The 21,286-nt window shown below is 42.8% G+C and overlaps 1 protein-coding gene across 2 annotated transcripts in view; it reads right to left on the bottom strand.

The window, feature by feature from the left end:
- VPS33B (VPS33B late endosome and lysosome associated) overlaps positions 1-21,286 on the bottom strand; it is a 44,712-nt gene that overhangs the window by 14,740 nt on the left and 8,686 nt on the right. For both annotated transcript variants that reach the window (XM_083184120.1, XM_083184121.1), the window contains exons 5-15: positions 16,437-16,486; positions 16,059-16,126; positions 15,325-15,370; positions 14,796-14,890; positions 11,637-11,741; positions 10,896-10,992; positions 9,177-9,254; positions 6,528-6,601; positions 5,175-5,261; positions 3,701-3,791; positions 1,967-2,041 (exon numbers count right to left, since the gene is read on the bottom strand). In XM_083184120.1, coding sequence (XP_083040246.1) covers positions 1,967-2,041; positions 3,701-3,791; positions 5,175-5,261; positions 6,528-6,601; positions 9,177-9,254; positions 10,896-10,992; positions 11,637-11,741; positions 14,796-14,890; positions 15,325-15,370; positions 16,059-16,126; positions 16,437-16,486 — 866 coding nt within the window. The remainder of the gene's footprint in view (positions 1-1,966; positions 2,042-3,700; positions 3,792-5,174; positions 5,262-6,527; positions 6,602-9,176; positions 9,255-10,895; positions 10,993-11,636; positions 11,742-14,795; positions 14,891-15,324; positions 15,371-16,058; positions 16,127-16,436; positions 16,487-21,286) is intronic.

Below are 21,286 nucleotides of genomic sequence, written 5' to 3' on the forward strand. Positions count from 1 at the left end.
CAAGCCCCTTCCAACAAATCCTGTAAACCTTCATCTGAAGGGAAGGTAACAGCTTCCTTACGCTGCCGTTTAAATACACCTTTAGCAGGAGTCTTATCCTCCACAGACAATTTTAAAGCCTGTTTAACAGCAGTAATCAAATCCTCCACCCCTGCGGCTGAGGAATCTTCAGAATCATCACCCTGCTCCCAGGGAATGTCTGCATATGCTCCCTCCTCTTCATCCACCAATAAAGGCACTGAGTAAGACCTTTTAGGGGTCCCCACAGCATCAACATCAATTCTGTCTAGCAAGTCACTAAACCTGTTGATCCCCTTTGCAGTATCCTGCATCACCTGTAGTAAAGCAGGATCTGCCTGGGTAAGAGGCAAGGAGCCAGAGGACTGCTGAGATGATGGCATAGGTCTCTGAGAATCTACCAAGACATCACTCTGTCTGTCCAGCAATTGCACTAAAGCGTTAACAGACCTGCCCAGGGCACTAGCCCACGCGGGTTCAATTTGCTCTACCCTCTGAGGTTCACTCCCCATGGGTCTCACAGCAGCGCAAGCAATACACAAACCCCCCTTGGCCATCTGCTCAGGTACAAATTTCTGTGTACATACATTACAAGCGCTCAATGTATTAAGGGCTCCCTCCCCCAAAACCACAGCTTGTTGCTCAGACATGATGTAAAGCACAGGTCTTCAACCTGTGGCCCTCCAGATGTTGTGGAACTACATGTCCCAGCATTCCCTGACAGTTTTGGCATGCTGTTATAGGAAAAAATGTGGCAATGCATGTTGGAACATGTAGTTTCACAACATCTGGAGGGCCATAGGTTGAAGACCCATGATGTAAAGTAACCACACAGTGCATTCAATGTACAACAGCGTTTATACAGAGTCAATGCACCCAGCCACTTATCTGTCTGTCGGTTTCAAATGCGGGGAAACGATGCCCAGGAAATCCAAACCCTCCATCAGGATCTGTCAGCCAGCTCAGCTCCGCTGCAAGCGTTCCGAATGGCGCCAAAACAGAGTGAGGGAAGAGACCAAGTCCCTGCTGCTGCGGGGTCCGTGACTTTTGCCGCCAACCACCCCCAGACAGCCGCTCCCTTAGTAGGATCTCCTAGTTCCAGTATCTCCCCCTCGGCTGGGGACCACTTGGAACATGCCTGTAACACACTGCTGTCCTCTCATAATAGGAGCTCAGTGTGTAAGCTCTGCAGAAAATGGCCCCTGCCATCACAGAGCGCCTGTCCCCCATGATCCCCACCTAGCGTGAAGCCGGTTTCAGAGCGCTCCGGAGCCCAGGCAGCTTCTTAAAAGAAGCTGTAAGCGCTGCACAGGGAGGCCAGACAGCATCTCCCCTGTGCACAGCCAGCTGACAGGACGCGCTTCTGTCAGCTCCTGCTGCGCTAGCAGTGTGAGGATTCGCTAATGAGAATCCTCACACTGTGCCTACCTAGCTAGAGTGAAAAGTTAATAAAATAATAAAAAACCCTAACTACTCTAATTCTTTGGCTGCTCCCGCAGCCCTTTAGAATAGCACCCACTCCAGTGGGCACCTAACACGAACTGAAGAGTCCGGGATGCAGTAGGGGAGGAGCCTACCCTCTAAAGCTTTAGGATAGGTGCCTGGCTCCTTCGGACCCTCCTACATCCCAGTGTTGAGCTGTGTCACCAGGACCATTGAAAGAGAAAGCCAGAGTTTTGTACATGCTCAGTCAGACCACAGCTGTGCATGCACTGGTCCTGGTGCCTAACAGGTGCTGGGACTGTCAATCTCATCTCGTGTCTGGGCACGGGGCTAACATGCAACAAAAAAGTTCACAAAAGACTGGATTTTGCAGCTCACTGCACTCTTCCCTATCAAAAACACTGCAGTATAATAAACATGTTGGGGTACTGATGCAGTGTACTGTGCAACACATCCATTAGTACTTGTTAATCACACTGCTCACATCAGGCAGCCAGATACTCACAGTGTTCTGTTTTCAACAACTCCTGGAAATCTTGTTTGGTTTTCTTCTTCATTATAGATTCACAGGCACTAATATCTTTATAAAGGAGAAAAAAATCATGTGTGTGTTATATGTTAATCCTTAGTATTGCAATACAAATACTGGCCATTACAAGGAGATTCTAGCTAAGTATGAACATGAAACTAAACAAACAATAAACAAATCCTCATAATATTACAACTGATTTTATTCCAAAAAACCATACTAGCTGCTCACCGTCAAAGTCCCATTAAACGATTGCAGCAATGTGCGCTACTACATCCTTTGTGACCTGCTTTTACAACAGAGAAATCAGGCGGAGGAATGTACCTCCATCATGTCTCCAGTGAATACAAATCGAGATTTCATGTAATTCAGCATACAGCAGCCATTTATCACGTGTTACATTGAGATTTTAAAAATGTATTTCACTTTTAGATTTTATTGAATTGTGTTTTAGAATTATTTTAATCAGTTGAAGTAAAAGCAGTTGCCTAAAGCAAACAATCATCTTATACTGACTGTGCTAGATAAATGACAGTCAGAATCTATTTGGTACGTTGGGGCTGATTCAGGATTGCTCACAGCGATCCAAAATCGGCTCCGGCCCCGTGCGCTGTGGGGAGGGAGGGACAGCGGTGAAACCAGGTGTCGCCCATGGGAACACCGGTATCCCCATGAAAAAACTGGGTGTTCCCATGTGTATGCGGGCGGGCGGCTGGCGCCACAGGATGTCAGCCGCCCGCCCCATCTTCGTCCAGGCACTCGGAAATAAAAGTCAGCGGAGACTAACTTTTATTTGCGAAGGCAGGATAAATCAATCACTGGTCGGCCCCCATCAAATTATTTCTCCTGCTAGCAGAGGCATGCGAGGGGAGGTGTTCTCATTACACATACCCTCGCAATTTACCGAGGGGGTTCGTCGGTGGCAGGGGTTGGGTGTTCTGACGGGTGGTGGTAAGCCGCTCACTAAGCAGCGAGCGACCGCTACTTAGCGAGCAGTATTGAATTAGGGCCTTCATTTATCTCCAAGGATTAATACATTTACCCCACAGTGTATTACAATATCATCACACACATCAACAGCCTCAATAACCACTAGTGTACATGTAGTGCGGAGCGACTACACACCAATCAGACAGTGATTTCCTCAGCACAGGGATGCACATGTGCAATGCTCATGGGACATAGCTGTATACAAACACCTGATGGAATGCACAGTGTATGCAACCAAATTCCAATGTGTAAAAGTCATGAGAAATAGGAAATACATAAAGGACTTACATAATGCCCCATTTCATCTGATGCATAATTATCTGCTCTTATTTGTCCACTTACTGAAGCCTAGGCCAAATTAAACCATTTCATCACATAAAATTATGCATTGTACTTATTGAAACTCCGGTTACTGCAGCTGGAAAGCAAGATTGCAACAACTACCATGTCACACAAGGTTACTAGTGTGGCTAAGCAAACACAAGCACCATATACAAATGAAACATGCTGCAAAACCGCGCTGTATATTGCTCACATGCAAGCCGTTACTATGGAATTATAGTATGCCTAATCATTACGTGACTTTGTTTATTAAATGAAAATGTTCTCACAGCACAAACACAGTGTCTCTGCATTCACAGCCCCCCACCACATTATATTTAGCCATATCAGCTGCCCTTTATGCCACTGTGCAGAAAGCTGAAGTTAGGTTGCACCTACGTAAACTCAGCATGCGATGCTCTTGTTTTAATCCCTTTAGCTCTTGGGAAACAAAAGCCTTCATCTGATTAATGTCCATTCCTCTGCGTTTCTGGAATATATAAGATATAACATGCCTTTATGGAAATAGTAATATGTTTGTAAACATTTCTACGTTGTATTGTGATGTCTGGACCCCTATGTACAGCACTATGGGACCTGAACCACTTAACTGGTGTGGTCCTATCAGATGGGACCGCGCCAGGCTGGGCACTCCCAGACATGGTCTCACTTGATGTCACCGGTGAGAAACTAATCATAAATAGGTTTGGATTCAAAGGTCTACGGTGTCTTGCCGACAGTCAATAGGTCAGTATTGACAAAAGGTCGACATGCACTAAGGCGACATAAGCAAAATGTAAATGCAAGCAAAATGTCAACATGAGAAAGTCAACATGCGTTTTGAACGGTTATTTGTGTCAATGTCGACACCTGTCCACGTGGACCCCAAATTACTGTAGCACGCTTCACTGGCCATGCTTTTGGCACTTTACCGGTCCTAATCATTGTCAACATGTATCGTAAAGCAAGAAAAAGTCAAAAAAATGAGCTTTTGACGTGTCAATCACTGGACTGATTCTGCCCTGCTCCAACAGTGTTAGGAAGCCCTGTGACACTCTTGCAACAAACCGAAAACAGATATATACTTTACATATTGGAATGCATAGCATTAAGAGAGTAAGAGAGCAAGAGAGCAGTGTACTTTGGGTTCCCAGGAAACAAATAAACTGCTTCATCTGCACACAGGCAAAAGCAGCAACCTTAGTTCTAGCAACCTAGTGTTAAACATGTTGCTCAGCTGCCATCATGGCAAGAAACCTATCTATAGACATGCACCGGATGTGGTTATTGACCCCACAGAGATGCACGGGTCAGGAAGCAATTAATAGAGGATGAGTATATCTGTACAAGTGTTTTCTTATGTTAATGAGCTTCAGGTAAATGAGGTAAGATTAACCTAGGCACCACTAAATGTGCCCATACAAGGTGCTGTGCGATGCGATGCGCACTCCAGCGGGCATTCCATCGCACAGCACATAAAGTCTCTGCAGCCCGTGCTTTTTGAACTTGGTCCCGATCACGTTGCACGCAAATCACATGCGATGCAATCTAGTTCAAAACGCACGGGAATATTGTACCGTGTATGGGCACCTTAACTCTAAAAATGACTCAACAACATTTAGCCAATGCTACAACATAACATATAAAATACTGCCCTATACATAGAATGTTACATTGGCACAAGACAATAAATATATATTTGTATGTTAGCTTGCAAGGTCTATGCCACAATTACACATTACAATAATACTTGTTTATATAAGCTATATTTTAATAAACAATAATAGTTAATGTGTACTATGGTATATGAATTATTAGTATGTACATAGATATTATAAAAGGCAAACCATGTAAACAAATCAAATTGACTTACATCATATTGTGTTTGTAGATTGCGAGCTTTCTGGCTCAGAAAACTGAAGACATTAGAAAAATGCTCATTCCGAATTTCACCAAATACCTAGGCGAGTCATAAAAAGATTATTACAAATTATAGACCATGCAAAATAGTGTGTAAATTATTTCACTAGCTTTTGTATAGGATATGTTCAGAAGTTTACAATATAGAAAGAGTGGACGGATGAAAGTGTACGACTACACTACACACAAATGTGTGGCTGAGGAATACATCAGAGCAATCACAAGCTTGCGAGCAGGGCCCTCCTACCTCCATGTCCGTTTGTATCTACCCAGTTGGTTTAAACACTGTTGTTTCCAATTGTCAAGTGCAATGGAATATGCTGCACTATATAAGAAACTGTAAATAATAAATAAAGGGGATTCACAGCATTCGATCAGCTGCACATGTTATGGCAGTATGTATAGGTATGTAACGCGTGCTTGGGAGTGTTCTAAGCTTAGGAATGTGGAGGAGATACTGACATTCCACAGTACAGAATTCTACAGACATCAAGTTCTTATAATCACAGTGTGAAGTGTTATCACAAGGGGGGGCTGGCAAGAGGGAAAAAACATGGCCCAATTATATTGCCTCTCCCTCATCTCCAGGCCACCATAGAGGTGGTGGAAGATGTGTGTGGTCAGCATCATTTGAAACAAAGTGAAGCTTTTGGAAGAAACAGTGTTGAAGGCCTTCACATTGCTACTGGATCTCATCCTGAGAGGAATTAACAAATAAGAAGAATAAGAGGTCCAAATATCTACATTATCATGCATTGAACGGAGATTAAATAGATGTACTAGGTGCATTATCTTTATGCATTGTAACATAAATCTATAATATATTTTAAAAAAAGCATATACAGATGTAGCCATGCTAATCGTTGCAGCTCCATATGCACATGTGACATCCGTGGCGAATGGCGCAATCCCGTTGCCACACTCATGCATCTAATTCACGCCCGCAGCTCACAGAAATGCATTGATCGGTAATGGCATAGCTTAGGGAGTCCATGCCACATGCGCAATATTGGCGCACCAAACAGGCATGAGCGGCCGTGGTGCAGCAATGATGAGCGCGGCTATATCTGTAGGTCATGCTTTTTAGCAATCATAGTAATACATATAGCTTTGAAAATGCTTCAGAACCACATATCCCAGCATGCCTTGTCAGCTAGTATGAATATACTGTATTTCATATTTAAATCCATACATATACTGGTAAAGAGTAGAAATAAGCTGATAAATAGAAGATCTCATACAAATAATAGTGACAATGGCCTCATTCTCTCTTGTGTTTTGTAAAGGAAGACACTTAACACATTACCTTATCCTGAGAGTTCAGAAGAATTTTTATGCTTTTATCAGAAGAAGTCACCTCAGGCCCAAACTCTACGCTACCTATATATTTAAAAGAAGGATATTTCAAGGAAAGCAGTGCCTGTAATGCTGTATTCAGTACAGTTCTCCAAGTTTAAACTTGTGGTAGTCACTATATACATGTACATAAATTCATATTATCACTTCGTGCATTGGTTCTTAAACTTGCTCCTCAGGGCTCCAAACAGTTTGTGATTTACAGGTCTCCACACAAAATTATAAGTGAAATAATTAAATCCACCTGTGGATTGTTGGGGTCTTGGGAGCAGAGCCTGAGAACCACTGACATAGCAGATTAACAAAAAGAAATCAGTATATTCAAAAAGGCACACAATTCACTTTCCCAGAATATAATTAGGGTTTGTAATAGTGGTGGTGCTGTAGCGGTCTATGGATAAAAAACATTAATAATTAGGTACTCAATAAATTGTGATCATTTAATTAAAAAATATAATCTTAATATAACACATTTTGGGGTATATTCAATTACAGTCGAAACTGCCATCTTGTCAGAAAGACGGCAGTTTCCGACTGATTTAGGTTGGAAGGGTTTCCTGTTTTTTTCCAACAGGTCGGATTACTCCACTCGGATTGCCGTAATAGCTGCGGATTCACGTGCTTTTGTTGGAAACGCTGCCAAATCCTACAGGTGTTGGCCACGTTTCTGGCAAGCTCAATCTGACTTGAAAAAAAAAAGTCAGATTGAGGAGATAAGGATCCGATTTTAATTGAATATACCCCATAGCTCCACAACAAAAAAAATATGTTAGGATATCTTGCTGCCAGCAAGTTTTTCAGACTATAAACCACAAACTATTACTCAATATACAGCACTTTCGAAAAAGAAATATATATACATACACACACATTTTTTTTCAATACTACAAATATTCATGTAAATAAACCACTTAAAATTAAATTGATATAAAGTAGAACATGCAATATTTCATTCAAGCCTATATGATGTGCCCTTTAAGTACCTATAGGGTTGATACCTTGTTTATTGGACTCTTTTGGATTACAACAGGGATGGGGAACCTTCGGCTCTCCAGTTGTTGTTAAACTGCACATCCTAGCATGCCCTAGTAAAGTTTTGCTATTTGGCCATACTGAAACTGTTGCAGGCTGGGATGTGTAGTTCAACAACAGCGAGAGGGCCGAAGGTTCCCCATCCCTGGATTACAAAAAGAGAGTCTATATGGAAATGATCACTGGGCCACCCTGAGTGTGTGGCACTGATGTAACGTTCTCCCCACACTGTCTGTCTACCTTTGTGGGAGATTCCACTGTGGAGTCAATGGAGGGACTCCTCCAGAGTGTGCGGCTGACAGATGATCAGAGGGGAGACCGTGTGCACCAGTGTTGTGCAGCAATGGGGGAAAGTCGTACTTGTCACTGTGCTGCCCTTCGAACTCCGATGCTCGGCTCGCTGGTATATTGCCCTCCTCCTTTGCAGGTGTAACAGTGTAATCATGCTCTGTCTGTTCAATTACACTGTTTACACCTGCAAAGGAGGAGGGCAATATACCAGCGAGCCGAGCATCAGCGTCCAACGGGCAGCAAAGTGACAAGTACGACTTTCCCCCATTGCTGCACAGCACCGGCGCACGCAATCTCCCCTCTGATCATCTGTCAGCTGCACACTCCTCCATTGGCTCCACAGCGGAATCCCTCACAGAGGTGGATGGACAATGCGGGGAGAACATTACATCAGTGCCACACCTTCGGCAGTTGAGTACACCCATTCTTTTGCTGCTAAAGAATCCCCTAACAGCATTAGCATTTATGGTAGTATTCACACCCAAACATTCCATTTGCCTTCATTGCAACTTTCTATATATGGGTGTGGTGATTAATGAAAAAACTTTTGGGAATGTACACCACACAATGGCCCTTATTCTGGTTCACTCGCAAATGCAAATTCCTTCGCAAATGGACAAAACCATGTGCACCGCGGGGGGGGGGGGGGGGGGGCAGATGTAACATGTACAGAGAGAGATTTAGATTTGGGTGGGGTTTTACTTCAAAGTGAGATCTATAATGCAGTGTAAAAATAAATCAGTCAGTATTTTCCCTGCATATAAACAAAATAACTCACCCAAATCTAACTCTCTGAGCAAGTTACATCTGCCCCCTGCAGTGCACATGGTTTTGTCCATTTGAGAAGGAATTTGCCTTTGCGAGTGAAACAGAATAAGGGCCAATAACCGTGGACCAACCATCATTCCCTATAGTCTCTTGTGGATTACAAAAACAGCAACAAGGTATCAACCAACTCTAGCTGTCAATGGAGAACTTTCTATTACACTGCTTACAGATAAGCTAGAAATCTGGCAAGTCACCTACAGTGGGAACATTTACATATTCTAAAAAGGGAACAAAGTAATGAAGATACGGTAATCCTATTCATATAGGTTAACTGTACATTTATCCATAATAATATCTCCCAAAAAACTAGGATACTGTACAGTATGTTCCTCTTTATAAATCTGTATAACTGATTACAGCAGGATGCTGCAGGATAAGTAAATGTATGTTCAGAATGACCCAAGAAATATTGACAACATCCGTGCTTTATAATCGGAATTCAACTTACCACATTTAATTCGGAAAATATCATCAACGAGCCCTTCGTATACCACCTGAGAGCACAAGGGGGTAACATAGTCCACATCTGCAACACAGTGCCATAACAGCGGAAAACAAGAATACATTTTTTATTGCTTAACAAATATTCACTTTATAAAAATTCAATCGGGAAATACAAATACCTTTTTATCCACGATTTGAAGGGCCAAAAATAAGTGCAAGTAAAACATAGGGGTCAATCCAATCCAAAGTGTGCAAATTGCAGTGGCGTTCTAACCCTAAGGGGACAGCGGCACTTTTGTGCGAGTCTGGGCAGCTGTAAAGTACAGCTGCTGCCGCTATGACCAGAGTGTGCGACAAACACCCAAATGGATTGACCCCATCATTTGATTTGCATTAAAACAGTAATAAATTATGGTGCTCAAAGCCATGACTGCACCATAAAGACATAATTCTCTTCCAAAAGGCAAAGAAGATGACAAGTCCCAGCTGACATATTTTATACATGATCCGCCTATATTTTTAGTTATAACATGTTCATGACGCTAAATAAGCATGATAAAAATAATATCAGATTTCCCAACCATGTATTTGTGTTGAGCTGTGAGATCTATATTGCAGTGTAAAAATAAAGCAGTCAGTATTTACCCTGCACATAAACAAAATAACTCACACAAATATAATTATTATAATATAATCTGCACATGTTACATCTGCCCCCTGCAGGGCACATGGTTTTGTCCATCTAAGAAGGATTTTGTCAGAAAGAGTGAACTAGAATAAGGCCCAGGGTGACAGGTGCAGGGAGGCAGAGTGACATGCTTAAGAAGGATCACTCAGCACACATTGCAGTACACCTGCAATGTGTGCTGAGCAATCTGGGCAAAGCTCCGTGATCTAGCAGGAAAGACAATGCAAGCACCGTCTTTGACTGAGGGTGATGGCAACGTGTGGGACTCTAGCCCAGGGCTATACACACGGAGTTCCAGTCAAATCGCTTAGAAATTGGATGAAAATCGCTCGTGTGTTGAGGTACATAGAGACTGATTAATATTTGTTTGGAATTAAAGCAAAAAAGCAAGGAATGTGGCAAAACAAACTATGTTGCCCTACAAAAGGGGCAGATGTAACATGCAGAGAGAATTAGATTTGTGATCATACGCACATAATAATCTCGTATTGTGGGATGTTGAGCTAACTGATTTGTAAACCAGCAGAGCCCTTGGAAAAATGTCTTCGGTCAGCATCGGGGGGGTAGATTTATTAAGCTCGGTGAAGTGATACAGTGTCTGGTTTTTAATCGCCGGCCAATCAGCTCCTAACTGTGAAGTTATAGGCTTGGTTTGAAAACTTACAGGTAGGAGATGATTGGCCGGTGATAAAAACCAGACACTATCACTTCACTGAGCTTAATAAATCTACCTCTAAGTGAGCAAATGCCCTCCACCATCGACTTCTTCCCATCAAATTGTACAACCAACTGTCCTGTAAATCAGTCTACCAATAAGAGGGGGTGCATTTGCTGAAATGTAGGTACAAATCATTACAGGGAGCATCCACACTGCACCCTTGCACTCTCTAAATGACCCTTTGTGAATCTCAAAGTAATTACCCAATGATACAATTCCTCCTGTGTCCTGCACTTAGTGACACAAGTTAAAGAGATGCTGAAACCATTATGTATAGTCCATATATGTGACAAACTATACATTGCAAGAATCCCAACCTCTGTCAATCAGAAATGCAGTTCCCACAGCTGGTCTTCTGTCCTTGCGATCAATTTCATATTCTTCCACAAGCTCCTTCCATAATTCATAAGACATCTGTAATGAAAGTATATATTTTACATTATCATTTAATTTATTATACACAACTGGCCAAATATAGAATGGTCTGATTCTTTAAAGGGTTGTTAATATATGAAGGATTCTGCACATCCCAAATCTCCCCTAATGAGAATGGCAAAGGTCTCAGACGTGGCACTTCCATTGTCTTCAAGATACAACTTTTTCCTACAGGCTACATTGCCTTCTGGGCCCAACTTCCAAGTGATTGTATAAGCTGGAAATATGATGCAGGGTGCCAAATGGTTAGGTAACATCTGCTTCACTGGCTACTACACCCATCCAAACAGAGGTTGACTTCCATATGAGACAATAGGGCAGATGTACTGAGCCTGGTAGAGTGGAAAGTGACAATGCACCAGCCAATCAACTTATAACTGTCATTTTTCAAACACAGCTGATTGGCTGGTGCGTTATCACCTTCCACTTTACCGGGCTCAATGCATTTGCTCCCTTGTCTTTGAACTTAAGGCTCTATGGTTAAACATGTCTGGAGAGTATGGAATGAGGGTCTAGCATATTTTGCAAATAAAGGAGAGAACAAGGGAACCCCAGTGTTCTACTAGCCAGGTGTATGGTGTTTTAATACCTTCAGGTTGAAAATAGTGTCATGTTATAATTACCCTGGCACATTTTCCTATGCCATAAGCCTTGGATATTGGTCCAAAGATGGAATCAAATAAATCGAGAGCTTTGGCCACAGTACCGATCCAGCGCTGGTCACCCTCCTTAGAAAACATCAAAAAATAAATAGATTTACCCATATATAATAGCCACGAAGTAAAAAAGATGAAGGTCCAAGGTTAAAAGAAGTAATTAAAAGGAAGTATCATGATCATGAGTATTAGTATGAGTTATTGGTCCAGAAATGCCAAGTACATGAGTGATATACAATGCACAATAAATTAAAATAAATAAATAATTATACATGGATAAATCACTTTTCTTTCAAAGTGCAGATTGACACTCAAACCTCTGTCCTAAAAGTCAGTAAATACAACGGATAGGATAAATTAACAATCAGTTTGTGGTAAATATTTTCTCCCCCAACTCATTTAACTCCAATTTAAAGTACCCGCCTCAAATGTTCAAGGACCCTCTCTACTCTGCCATTTGTATATTTATATAACATTAATCCCTCTGCTGCCCAATTCTGATTGTGAGAGGCAGATGTGGTGCTCCTTATCTGTTCTTTATTTATCAACACCATGAAATTTAAATGGGATCACAGGTTAACCCTTTAAATGCCAACATCTTTGTGAGCAATGTTCAAAATATCCGCTAAAAATGCCAACGTTGCTCACATTTGTTATATTAAGTAAAAAAAATATGTTGTGCAAAACAAAAAACAAAAAAATACTATTTTCTATGTAAGGTAAATATTACATTTGGGGGGCAATTTTCACACCTATTTTGACAAATTCGCTCGAAACTTAAAGGGATAAGTCGGGAAGCAAAAGCCATTTTTTACATTATTGTATAAATTATAGAACACAGAATATTTGAGAGCAATGGGACAGTTTTGTATTGCAAATTTTCCAAGCTGTATTAAGTTAGGGTGTCCCCTCTGACTAAGTCATACTTGATGACGAAACGCGTTGGCCGTGGCCAGCTCGATCTGACGTGGTGACGTCCTTTGGTTGGGTCGCTTTGATGCTCCAGTGTACCGAGGTAAAAGTGGCTGCCGGCGTTACAGACTCTGCTCCCTGACTGCTGCTGTGTTGAGCGGCGTCTGGATATCCATCGATCATGCTGAGTACTGCTGTTATGTGACTGGGCAAGCTGTTTATCATTAACCCATATGTACGTGTGCATTTATTTTAAGTAAATTGTTATACTTTCATATACTCATTTAGTGCGCTTCTCATTTCTCCTTTTTTGCGTAAAATATATATATATATATATATATATATATTTTAACTATCTATACACAGAGTATCAATTTATAAATGAGAAAGTGTTTGGACTTCAGACCAAGTAGGTATTCCTTCCAGGCCAACAGGCTTCAGGTGGAAGGATCATAATTTAGCTCTACAGGAAATTCTTCAATATCTCTTGTTCCCATCAATTTATGCCAACATACTGACCATTATTAAAAAGGTAAAAGGAGGGCAATTACCAAGTTTTATAAAGTGTTAAAAGTTATTGCTCAGAATTCTTAGAGCATTGTTACATTTCATTCTACACTAGACCTTTCCCAAGACTCAGTAGAAATAAGTTCCAGATAATACACGTGAGTAGAAAAACTAAAGGTACTCTTTACCTAGAAGGGCGCCCATCGCGGGCATCGCATGTACATCGCATGCCATTATAATGGCATGCGATGCGACCGATGCGATGCCCGCGATTTTACATAGAAATACATGTTCAAATGTAAATCGCGTCGGTCGTATCGCATGCGACCGACGCGATTACCGCGATTTCCCATAGGGAACAATGTTAAATGTCCCAATTGACCCGATTTTCCATTGGGAACAATGTTAAATGGCCCACAGAGGCCAAATAGGCACCCTGAAGTGTGAAATGACCCCCCCAATTGTTAACGCCACCCCACGATCAACGTGAACCCGAAGCGTGGCGAGCGCAGCGAGCCCGCGAGGGGCGGCGGTACGCGTCCTACGACCTTTTCATACCCCCACTATCCACGTCGGCGTGGAGTTGAGAATAGAAAGTGTGGCGAGCGCAGCGAGCCACAGAGCCCGAAGCGTGGCGAGCGCAGCGAGCCCCGCGAGGGGACGCGGATACCTTCACAGGTATCCGCGTCCCCTCGCGGGCTTCACAGGTGTCCGCTCACCACGCTTCGGGCTCGGTGGCTCGCTGCGCTCGCCACACTTTCTATTCTCAACTCCACGCCGACGTGGATAGTGGGGGAATGAAAAGGTCGTAGGACGCGTACCGCCGCCGCTCGCCACGCTTCGGGTTCACGTTGATCGTGGGGTGGCGTTAACAATTGGGGGGGCCATTTCACACTTTAGGGTGCCTATTTGGCCTTTGTGGGCCATATAACATTGTTCCCTATGGAAAATCGGGTCAATTGGGACATTTAACATTGTTCCCTATGGGAAATCGCAGTAATCGCGTCGGTCGCATCGCATGCGATTTTTTGGTCCAATCTGGCTGGTTGGAACAAACATCTGTTAACTTATGGGAGCAAATGACGGATGACGGATGACTGCTACGAAATGCTGGAAAACTGCCAAAAACGGTCATTTGGATATTACCAGATTTTTGTTCCAACCAGCCAGATCGGACAATAAATCTTTAGATGTATGGTCAGCTTAAGACTGAATACCTAATGTATTACTTTTGGCATTATATATGATAACTTCATAAATGCTGCATTCTTTTAATAGTCTTGCCACACACATACTTTTGTATTCTCAGTTCACATTTTATGTAGTTCCCACCTTTCCACGATCTTTAACAAAAAACAAAAAAAGTTTATACAAAACAAAAAAAAAAAAAAAATCAGAAAAAAAGTGGTTGTAGAAGTGCAAGGTTTGCCCTCCTCAAACATATAGTGAACAAAAAAGATTTTGGCTGAGCTTTAATTAAATAGTAAAACAGACCTGACCGGCATGATTTGTTTGTTTAAATGTAGGCAAATACTGTTAAGATGCCCATACACGGGGCGTTTGCACTGTGCGATGCGCGCTCCCGTGGGCATCTTATCGCGCAGTACTGCCTTCTGAACAAATCGCATGCGTTCCAGCCCTAACGGGTGTGATCATCGCACCGTGTATGAGCACCTTTACTTTATACATATCATTTTGATTACTCACAAGAAAATAGTCCCGGTAAAATTCAGGCAGCTCCATACTGATAATATCATCATCCAGTGGGAGGAGATAAAAGAACCATTCATCAGTGGTCACAGCTATGTACAGATACAACAAGGAGACATAAATCAGAATTAGATGGCCAATGCCGGCATTATCAGTGTGCCTTATCTGCTTGTTCTCACATTCTTCATTCATCTATATAGATTAAATAAATAAAACCTCCAGGGCATCGTCATACTCTCTTGCTATCTGATCCAGTTTAACAATAAGAAGGCAGTCACTGTAAACTGCAGACAGCACCAGTGGGTCTTTGGGACATATCTGGATGCAGCATAGCGCCCATACCGTCCACATACAAACTTAGTGCTGCAGGTATGAGCTAGAGGTAAAGCCCTAATTGGCAGCACACGTGCACAAACATGCAGGTGCAATGTTCAGTAACACCCCTGCAAGTGTGGGAGCACATAAGTTCAGCTATACCAGAATACGGCAAAGTATATAGCCTATATTATGTTAAAGCAGCCCTTACCTCCGTATATTCCTTCCTGCTCCAGGATCATGTCACATGTGTAGAACTGAGAACAAATGAGAATTATAAATGGCGCTGAAATATCAGACAAAAAGAATGTTAGACCTAGTATCAGGGCTCAAAGTGGTCCATGGAGCGAAGGTGGAACTCAATTTCCCTACCAACTACAAAATTTGTGCCCTACCTTACATACTTTATAAAGGGACAGTGGCCCCACAATAGTACCCCTATTCAAATTTAGTACCACATTCATATTCAAATTACACATATAGTGAGCCTGATTTATACTGCACCACAAAGTAGTGCACTTTATTCACATTATGACACAGTAGTGCCCCATTTTCAAGTTACACTACACAGTAGTATTCCTTATACATGTACTGTCTGCCAGTAGTGCCCTTTACAAATAATGCCCACAGTAGTATTGCTTATATATGCATAATGCCCACAGCAGTAGTACCCCTTATACAAAATGTCCACAGTAAGTGCCCGTTATACAGATATCTATCTCTGTCCTTCCAGCAGCTTTCTCTCCTATCTTCAGCGGAAATAACAGCATGACATCACATATGCCATGCCAGAAAAGGAAGCGGCTGGGACAGGCTTTTCTGCTGTAATTACTGTGCATGACTGTGGAGGAGGTGGAACGAAGTTCTCCCTACCATTACAGGTGGTGCAACGCAGTTCCACCCAGTTAACCCCTGCCCAGTATGCATATAATAGCCCACACTCACTTTCTGAGGACTAAATATGATCTTATACTTCCTGCTCACTCCTGCTTTCTTATCTGCATTGACAATGCCTGTAACAAAAAGGCACACATAAAGCACAATATATAATGAAGTTGGCTATCATGGCATAATCTAATAACAGAGACATTAGGCTAGCTATGTGGAATGTATTCTACTACAGCAAAACTGTGCTAGAAACACCTCAACAGTAAGTGACACCCCAGGCAGGGAAGAGGAACTGCATGGGTTTTCAAAGATAGCGGGTGCTAGAATGAACACTAATTACATTATTTGAGGCACACAGCTACCACAACAGTACACAATGCATAAAATATCCATGCCTGTACCTTATGGAACAAGAGGTAATGCAGCTGGACTTACTAGCAATGTACTTCACATTCTTCACACGAGGTCTGATCAAAAAGCACAATCTAAAAACAGACACAGCCACAAAATAAGTCATTATATTCTATGAAACAGGTATTATGTGACAGAATTAGCTTGAATAGCCATGAAATACTTATGCAGTGTAACATCATTCTACATTATATTTATTTACCTCATTAGCTGCAGCTGTACACTATGGTACAACTCCATGGGCCAGATGCGCTAAGTTTCAAAAGTGATAAAATGGAGAGTGATAAACAACGAGGAAATCTGTTCCTGCCTGACATTTTTCAAACACAGTCTGTGACATGGCAGGTAGGAGCTGATTGGCTGGTTGTTCATCACTTTCCATTTTATCACTTGTGAATCTAATGGTGTGTACACACGGGGGCAATTTATGCTAATATCGCGGGCAATATGGTCGCTGAGCAACCATATTGGCCGCGATAGGAGTGTACACCGGCGATATATCGCCGGGTGCGCACTCCCGTTTTTTCCCCGTAGTGATCGCTGGTCGCAGGAACATGATCCTGCGACCAGCTGATTCCCTCTGCGGCTCCCCTGGCAGTTTCTTTTTCATCAGCGACCATCTCTGCTCGCTGATGCAAACGGGATACTGAGCGATATATCGCACCGTGTGTACACACCTTAAGAGCATCTGGCGGCATGTCTTAGCAAAGCGCACTCACCATGTAATTTTTCACTACTCTTCATACCTATAAAATCTCACTCACTGCAATATTGTTCAAACAGGAAGACTAGCAGGGAATATTGTAGAGTAATCCCATATCATCCTAGTGATTCTGTCCAATAGCACAAGAGCCATGGAATCAAGGTAGCATGTAAAGGAATTGGATAACTCCTGTTTAAATCGGTATTGCATTGACTAGGAGTGAGAGTGGGGCAATTTGTAGAGAGGGAGTTATCCAACAATGGGTGGTGCTACTTTTTAATATAATAACCTCAATTCTAAATATTTCAGGGTAGTGGCCTGCATCATGGACATAACCAATATATACAGTCACATAGTGTTTGCATACAGGAGTATAGTACTTACATGAGTGTGGCCAGTGACGGAACTTGTCAATGGTTGGCCAAGTTGTAAATATATAATTTGGGTCCTACTCATCCACTCCTACCCAAGTTCACAATATGCCACACAGCAGTGGGTGGCAGTAGTGGGCCCTTTAGTCCTCAGGGGCCCCAGTGGTATGCACCTGCTGCACCAATGGTAGTTCCACTTCTGCTTATAAGCAAGGGTGAAATACAGGCGCACATTTTTTACATGCAAGGAACCCAGCATAAATACACATGGAATCTTGATTTCAAGCAAGGGATGGACCCAGTAAAAAAAAAAAAAATAAGGTGCACAGTAGTTGTATGTGAGGGAGACAGATAGAAATACAGGCACACATAGATTACATGCAAGAGCCCAGTAGAAATATAGGGGCATATTGCCCACACACAGATTGAGCAGGAGAAATACAGGTGCACATTGCTCACATACACACTGACCAGAAGAAATACAGGTGCACATTGCTCACATACACACTAACCAGGAGAAATCCAGGTGCACATTGCTCACATACACACTAACCCGCAGAAATCCAGGTGCACATTGCTCACATACACACTAACCAGGAGAAATACAGGTGCACATTGCTCACATACACACTAACCAGGAGAAATACAGGTGCACATTGCTCACATACACACTAACCCGGAGAAATCCAGGTGCACATTGCTCACATACACACTAACCAGGAGAAATACAGGTGCACATTGCTCACATACACACTAACCCGGAGAAATCCAGGTGCACATTGCTCACATACACACTAACCAGGAGAAATACAGGTGCACATTGCTCACATACACACTAACCCGGAGAAATACAGGTGCACATTGCTCACATACACACTGACCAGGAGAAATACAGGTGCACATTGCTCACATACACATTAACCAGGAGAAATCCAGGTGCACATTGGTCACATACACACTAACCCGGAGAAATACAGGTGCACATTGCTCACATACACACTGACCAGGAGAAATACAGGTGCACATTTCTCACATACACACTGACCAGGAGAAATACAGGTGCACATTTCTCACATACACACTGACCAGGAGAAATACAGGTGCACATTTCTCACATACACACTGACCAGGAGAAATACAGGTGCACATTTCTCACATACACACTAACCAGGAGAAATTCAGGTGCACATTGCTCACATACACACTGACCAGGAGAAATACAGGTGCACATTGCTCACATACACACTGACCAGGAGAAATACAGGTGCACATTGCTCACATACACACTGACCAGGAGAAATACAGGTGCACATTTCTCATATACACACACTGACCAGGAGAAATACAGGTGCACATTGCTCACATACACACTGACCAGGAGAAATACAGGTGTACATTGCTCACATACACACTGACCAGGAGAAATACAGGTGCACATTGCTCACATACACACTGACCAGGAGAAATACAGGTGCACATTTCTCATATACACACACTAACCAGGAGAAATACAGGTGCACATTGCTCACATTGCTCACATACACACTGACCAGGAGAAATACAGGTGCACATTTCTCACACACACACTGACCAGGAGAAATACAGGTGCACATTGCTCACATACACACTGACCAGGAGAAATACAGGTGCACATTGCTCACATACACACTAACCCGGAGAAATACAAGTGCACATTGCTCACATACACACTGACCAGGAGAAATACAGGTGCACATTGCTCACATACACACTGACCAGGAGAAATACAGGTGCACATTGCTCACATACACACTGACCAGGAGAAATACAGGTGCACATTGCTCACATACACACTGACCAGGAGAAATGCAGGTGCACATTTCTCATATACACACACTAACCAGGAGAAATACAGGTGCACATTGCTCACATACACACTGACCAGGAGAAATACAGGTGCACATTTCTCACACACACACACTGACCAGGAGAAATACAGGTGCTACTGCTCACATACACACTGACCAGGAGAAATACAGGTGCACATTGCTCACATACACACTAACCCGGAGAAATACAAGTGCACATTGCTCACATACACACTAACCAGGAGAAATACCGGTGCACATTTCTCACATACACACTGAGCAGGAAAAATACAGGTGCACATTGCTCACATACACACTAACCAGGAGAAATACAGGTGCACAGTTCTCATATACACACACTGACCAGGAGAAATACAGGTGCATATTGCTCACATACACACTGACCAGGAGAAATACAGGTGCACATTGCTCACATACACACTGACCAGGAGAAATACAGGTGCACATTGCTCACATACACACTGACCAGGAGAAATACAGGTGCACATTGCTCACATACACACTGACCAGGAGAAATACAGGTGCACATTGCTCACATACACACTGACCAGGAGAAATACAGGTGCACATTGCTCACATACACACTGACCAGGAGAAATACAGGTGCACATTGCTCACATACACACTGACCAGGAGAAATACAGGTGCACATTGCTCACATACACACTAACCAGGAGAAATACAGGTGCACATTTCTCACATACACACTGAGCAGGAAAAATACAGGTGCACATTGCTCACATACACACTGACCAGGAGAAATACAGGTGCACAGTTCTCATATACACACACTGACCAGGAGAAATACAGGTGCACATTGCTCACATACACACTAACCCGGAGAAATACAGGTGCACATTGCTCACATACACACTGACCAGGAGAAATACAGGTGCACATTGCTCACATACACACTGACCAGGAGAAATACAGGTGCACATTGCTCACATACACACTGACCAGGAGAAATACAGGTGCACATTGCTTACATACACACTGACCAGGAGAAATACAGGTGCACATTGCTCACATACACACTAACCAGGAGAAATACAGGTGCACATTGCTCACATACACACTGACCAGGAGAAATACAGGTGCACATTGCTCACATACACACTGACCAGGAGAAATACAGGTGCACATTGCTCACATACACACTAACCAGGAGAAATACAGGTGCACATTTCTCACATACACACTGAGCAGGAAAAATACAGGTGCACATTGCTCACATACACACTGACCAGGAGAAATACAGGTGCACAGTTCTCATATACACACACTGACCAGGAGAAATACAGGTGCACAGTTCTCATATACACACACTGACCAGGAGAAATACAGGTGCACATTGCTCACATACACACTAACCCGGAGAAATACAGGTGCACATTGCTCACATACACACTGACCAGGAGAAATACAGGTGCACATTTCTCACATACACACTGACCAGGAGAAATACAGGTGCACATTGCTCACATACACACTGACCAGGAGAAATACAGGTGCACATTGCTCACATACACACTGACCAGGAGAAATACAGGTGCACATTGCTCACATACACACTAACCAGGAGAAATACAGGTGCACATTTCTCACATACACACTGAGCAGGAAAAATACAGGTGCACATTGCTCACATACACACTGACCAGGAGAAATACAGGTGCACAGTTCTCATATACACACACTGACCAGGAGAAATACAGGTGCACATTGCTTACATGTGAGGAGCTCAGCAGAAATACATGCAAGAGGGTGGGGGTACAGCAGAGTGGATTACATAAGAAATAATGGGCCTAATTCAGTACCGCTCGCTTGCTGGTTACCGAGTGTCTTAATGCTGCCTGCCTGATTGCCCAAAAATCCTTCCCCGCTCCCCCTTGCATTTCCTCGGTAACATGCAAGTGGATGTATGCAAAC

Source organism: Crinia signifera, chromosome 4, assembly GCF_055691185.1.
Source record: "Crinia signifera chromosome 4, ASM5569118v1, whole genome shotgun sequence".
NCBI classification, from domain to species: Eukaryota; Metazoa; Chordata; class Amphibia; order Anura; family Myobatrachidae; genus Crinia; species Crinia signifera.